The sequence below is a fragment of the Triticum aestivum genome, chromosome 3B, assembly GCF_018294505.1.
Source record: "Triticum aestivum cultivar Chinese Spring chromosome 3B, IWGSC CS RefSeq v2.1, whole genome shotgun sequence".
Taxonomy (NCBI): Eukaryota; Viridiplantae; Streptophyta; class Magnoliopsida; order Poales; family Poaceae; genus Triticum; species Triticum aestivum.
The window spans coordinates 410124370-410129773 of NC_057801.1; the positions used below are offsets into that span (position 1 = coordinate 410124370).

Genomic DNA, 5404 nt, shown 5'->3' on the forward strand with positions numbered 1-5404 from the left:
ACTAAGGGAAATACTTATCTCTACTTTGCTGCATCACCCTTTCCTCTTCAAGGGAAAAATCAACGCAAGCTCAAGAAGTAGCATGAAGCAAAGGGAACATCACATGATAACCATAGGTTCACTCGAATATCATTCGTGTCCTCATAGCTATGGATATGGACGTCCACAGTCCCGCTATCGATCATTGAACGAACGGTTTCATTCATGTCTATGAGTTACCAAACCTACGGGGTCACAAGCTTAAGGCAATAACGATATGTTGAGTGTTAGTAGGATGGGAGTGATGAGAATATATTTGTGGAATTTTTTCATTAATATTCGGAATAGTCCCGAGAGGATTTAGAAGCGTTTCGGGGTACCGGGAGGGTTGCAGTGAATATCGGGTAATACAGGGTATTACCGTTAAATATATATATAGGTGGAAATTTTTTCAGGGATGTTAAATTATATATAAAATGATCTGAAAGTATTTAGAACTATTTTATATTTAATTTAACATCAATGGGTCTAAAAAAAGAGGTGGAAGGCAATTTGGGCCACAAAGGCCCAAGTGGGGCGGCGGGGCCTAATTGAAGGAGGGAGAGGATTCCTATTCCCCTCCTTAGGCCGGCGCCCCAAGGGGGACTCCTTCCCCCTTGGTGGCAGCCCCTCCTCTCCCATCTATCCTATATATACTAGAGGATTTTGTCCTTTGAGACACAAGTTTTGGAGCCTCTAGTTCTTCTAGTTCTATTCCTAGTTGGTCCTAGTTGACTAATTAGAGTTAGGCTAATCCTCTTGTCCTCATAACTAGAAGCCCTGTGTGGTTCTAATCTGCTCCCTCTAATTCTCCGGCGATAATTAGCTCTAGACGGCGAAGCGCTGCCGGATCGTGAAGGTTGCACGCTTGCAACCAAGTAGAGAGGTCGTGCTTTCGGTCTTCGGTTCGAGGGACTATTCGTGGGCGGTTCGTGGGATCATTCATTGACGGTTCGAGGGACTCCAAGTACGATCTACGCCGACACGTTCTTCTTCTGCTGCAATTCGATTACGGTAACGATCGTGATCTCAACCCGTTATGCATCTTCATATTGATCTTGGGTGTGCATAGGCGTGATTTTTTATTTTCTACTACGCTTCTCAACAGCTACCACCCTTATGATTGAATAAAGGAGGAGATGATTGTAAAAAAAGATAGATGCCTTTTTTGACAAATCATCGCACGAGGTGGGGGGGGGGAGACATGGTGTGCCGACCAATGGGAAGGGGGGCCCTTTGGTGGCAATACTCCTTGGCAAGTGGCACCTAATGGGATGCCCCCCCCCTTGGGGGAAGTCCCCCTTCTTGTGTGTTGTGTGCCAAGTTCTAAAGGGGGAGGGGGCAAATTTTGTTTTTTAGGGGGGGGGGGGGGGCTTGGGGCTGCCTCCTTCCATGAGCCATCTCCTACAAATAGAGAAGGAGGGCAACCATCATTCACACACTAAAGTTCTCATCATTTGGCATGCAATGATCTGCCCCTTCTCTCTCTAGTTTCTCCATGAAATATTTTTGTTCTACCGCAAGGCTGCTCCACCCCTTCTTAGTCTCTAGTGACGATTAGTTTTGGACGAGAAAGCGCTGCCAGATCAGTGAAACTATATGCATGCAAACCCGGTGGAGAGATTGTGCTATCGATACTTGTTCAAGGGAAAAAATTCTTGCGATTGGTAGGTTGCAAATCATAGTTGCGGGAATCTGCACCAACTCTTCTTCCGTTGCCACTCCAAGTCGATAACGATATCAAACCTTGGATGCATCTTCATAAAAGTCTTGGGCTTGTACGCAGGACTTTTTTTATTTTCTGCTGCATTACCCAACAAACAGCCTCACGGAGCTAGCCGTGGGAGACACGTGCCAAGACTCCCATGAAGCGGGTACTCTAGCATCCTTTATAGGAGTAATGTCTCGGCACCACATAACCCACGCACCAGTCCGGGAGCCTTTCATATACTTCACCACAAATAACCGCACTTGACCCTTCTGAGCTATAGATACTGCATTTTTCAAAGGCTTGCCAACGTCAATCTTGATATTTCATTGCCATAAAGTCATAGGTGGGGAGCTTCTGTTGCTACATATTCACCAACCTTGGATACTAGCGACTTCACCAAATGCCAATTTCCATTTGGAAGGTCATGTATCTAGAGCCACATGCGCCACATATGAAGATTAATTGGTAATGGCTTAGTGAATCCATCATATGGTGCAATCAATACATTCTTGCCCTAGAAAACTCATGGTCATCCCTCCACCACCTTCTACCAACCGCCTAGGCATGAGAACTTGAACACAAACACATTGTCCTCATTCACCCTGATCCATACTTCTTCCCAATGTCCCATGTTGATATCATATTTTTGAAGAATCATTATTGATAAAAATCATGTTCCATATGGACTTGGGAGATCGCCATCCAACTTGTATCCTTGGCCGGCGGCGGATCCTCTTCCTCGAACACCACATCGTCTAGATCTTCCTCACGAAGTCCTAATCTATCAATACTATCTAGATCCTCCTGCCCCACAGTCCCTGAAGCAAATGCTTTCTTCTTAGATGTAGTCACTAAACTCTAAAAACTGACGTATACTAGTAAGGCGGAGAAAATAAAACATGAATACATAAGCCCACCACCATCGAGTCAAGGCCGAGAGGTGGGCAAGGCCACCCCTTGATTAGACCAAGCTCTCCAATGGTGAGGACCGGATTGTGGTGGAAGGAGAAAACTCAATGGCGACATAAGGTTAGCAATAGGAGATGAATCCTTAACTAGAGGGGAAAACTAAGTAGCTTTTTTTAGAAGAAAAACTTGGTGGCTTTTTTCTGAGTTGAAAAAAAAGAACCTGAGTAGCTTTATAATCTGTTGGAGCTTCTCTTTGTTTAGCCTTGTATTGTAGAGCCCAGCTTTATGCGGCTTAAGAAAGACTAAGCACCCAGACGTGAGGCCGGGATAACGGACGGATCCTAAGCATTTGTTGGCAAACGGGCGCCGTGCCATGAAGAAGTCGAACTTGCGACCTCCTCTCCGAAGGTTGGCTGGTGTAACCACCCCGCCAACCAGCGCGGTCGTGCTAACATTTAAACCTATTCGTCTTTTATTTGATCCTTTCTTTCTTTTTTCTTTTTTTCTTTTCTCATTGTTTTCTTCTTTTTCCTTGCCGATGAATTGTCCACAAATATGTGAACTTTTTTCTTCAAATCGATGGATTTTCCCCCAAAATCCATTAATTATTTTTGATTTTTGTGAACTTTTTTTCAAATATAATAAACTTTTTTCAAATTGGATGATCTTTTTTTTTCAATTTTGATGAACTTTTTTCAAAATCGATAATATATTTTTCAAAATCAATGAACAGTTTTTCAAATGGATGTTTTTTTTTCAAAATAGATGAACTGTTTAAAGAATCAATGAATTGTTTTTTTTCAAAATCGATTAACTTTTTCCAAAAAAATCGATGAACCTTTTTTAGAGATATAAACTTTTTTTCAAACAAATGAACTTTTTTATTTAAATCTGTAACCCTTTTTTGATTTTACATTTTCATTTCGTAACAAATAAAAAAACTGGGTGGTTTTTTCCTACCGGATCAACAACAAAAAGCGAAAAAAAAACTAGACTGCAAGCGAGCGGCCGATCCTGCTAAGCGAGCGATCGAAATCAGCAGTACCGACCGTTTTCGTTTTCCCGAGCCCAGCAGTAGCGATCGAATTCAGCACGCTCCTGGGCCGGCCCATGTCAGCGACAGTGCGAGCGCCAGCTCGTTAACGGGCGCCTGCAGCGCTGGCTAGGAGCTCCCGGGATACCCGTCAAAAAAAAGGAGCTCCCGGGATAACCCACCCGGCTGGACTCGATTCGCTACACTCGGTCATGGAATCCGGCGGCGGCGCCCGCGTACGGCGGCAGCTCCAAGCCGTGGGACGTGTCGCGGGGTACCTCGGCGGCGGCTTGCTCCTCCTCTCCACAGCATCCACCGCCGCCGTTCGCTCCCTCCGCTTCCTCTCCGATACCAACCAGGTAACGCCCCCCCAAGTCCCCAATCCATCCAAAGTCCAGAGCACAAATCCTTCGCTGCTACCATGCCTTTGCTCTGACTCCGATAGCATCCAATCTGCACTGTTGCCAGAGAAAATTCGCGATGCAGTGTGGTGCCTGCGAGGGGAAGGGAACCTACGGGTGCAGGCTCTGCAGGGGTAGCGCCACGGTCGAATGGTCTCGGCTCTACGACCCGGTGTTCGTTAACCCGTGTCTCTGCCCTACTTGTGATGGTACCAGGTTGGCCTTCTTTTACGTAGCTTGCTTCTTCCTGGTTGCTGCTGGATGCTACTAGTACTATTAGTTTTGCCATGGACGTTCCTTCCTTGATTTGTTCACATTTTCAGGGTACAGCGCTGCTTGAATTGCATGGGCAAAGGCTATGCATGAAGGAACAATTTGTATCAAACGCCACTTTTTATGAGTGGACTGTTTGCATCATCAGTTTCTTTTGTTACCTGTTTGAAGCTTAGGTGTGTATTCTTAGAAGCGGGTGTTAAAAAGTGTTGGCAGGGGAGGCATTGTATTTTGCTCATGCAATGTAATTGATTGATGACCAAACTGTCCTGTTTGTGTTGAGAAACCAAAGAATAATTTATGTTTCAGTACAAAATGAACTAGTATCAAGGAGCGAATTAAAATGGAAAAGTGACTTCTTTTAATTAAACTCTGTTTTGAGTTAGAAGTTGTAGAATTGATCTCAGTTCATTGAGTTTTCAGATAACGAAACTTTGATATAAGAATGTCTGACTGGTTTTATTTTGTTCAGTATGAACTTAAACCATAACCTGATTGTATATGCATCATTTTGGGAGTAATTTGCATCCCAACAAAGAAAAATACTGCACTCCAACTTTGATGGTTAGTTTGGAAATTAACTCGCTGCTAGTACAGTATTATTTTGGGATCCATGGTCCACACATGGTGGCCGTGATGACAAGGGGCCACTCACTGTCATCTGAAATTTTGAATCATTCCTTCATCTAGTTGATGACATTTAATCACACTACACGATGGGTAGCAATTTCTTTTAACATGTAGTATGTAGTGACGCTAGTTGGTCTTAAGTCAACGGGAATCATTTCTTGGCTAAACTTTTTATACGAATACAATACTTGATCGTATTTGATTAAAAATATTTTTTTCTTATTTTTTATGCAATTACTAAATTATTTTCCACATATAGTGTGTGCTGGGACCCGAGAGCTGGCCATTTCTCTTCCTCATTCTTAGAAAATTCAGAACGTAAATGTGGTGAAGAGGTTTGGTGCACGTCTGAATGTTTGTTTCACGAGTCTGAAATATAAATGCTGACATGAGGAAGGAAAATTAACTACGCCCCAGTAGCTCAACTAT

At 43.6% G+C, this 5404-nt stretch overlaps 1 protein-coding gene across 2 annotated transcripts; it reads left to right on the forward strand.

Annotated features, from left to right (window-relative positions):
• Positions 1 to 3817: 3817 nt before the first annotated feature.
• On the forward strand, positions 3818 to 4696 carry LOC123065436 (uncharacterized). Of its 2 annotated transcripts, none has more exons than XM_044488710.1 (3): positions 3818 to 4030; positions 4140 to 4288; positions 4396 to 4696. In XM_044488710.1, exons 1-3 carry the CDS (start codon positions 3884 to 3886, stop codon positions 4436 to 4438), a joined length of 339 nt encoding a protein of 112 aa, XP_044344645.1. In that variant the 5' UTR covers positions 3818 to 3883; the 3' UTR covers positions 4439 to 4696. The 2 variants fall into 2 exon arrangements, with proteins under 2 accessions (XP_044344645.1, XP_044344646.1); XM_044488711.1 differs by having other exon boundaries at positions 4403 to 4696.
• Positions 4697 to 5404: the final 708 nt, after the last annotated feature.

Excerpts from the sequence above, each read along its gene's own strand:
- LOC123065436 (XM_044488710.1), top strand. The coding sequence starts at position 3,884 with ATGGAATCCGGCGGCGGCGCCCGCGTACGGCGGCAGCTCCAAGCCGTG. Across the intron at positions 4,031-4,139 it reads TCCTCTCCGATACCAACCAG|AGAAAATTCGCGATGCAGTG; the intron begins GTAACGCCCCCC and ends CACTGTTGCCAG. Across the intron at positions 4,289-4,395 it reads CCTACTTGTGATGGTACCAG|GGTACAGCGCTGCTTGAATT; the intron begins GTTGGCCTTCTT and ends TCACATTTTCAG.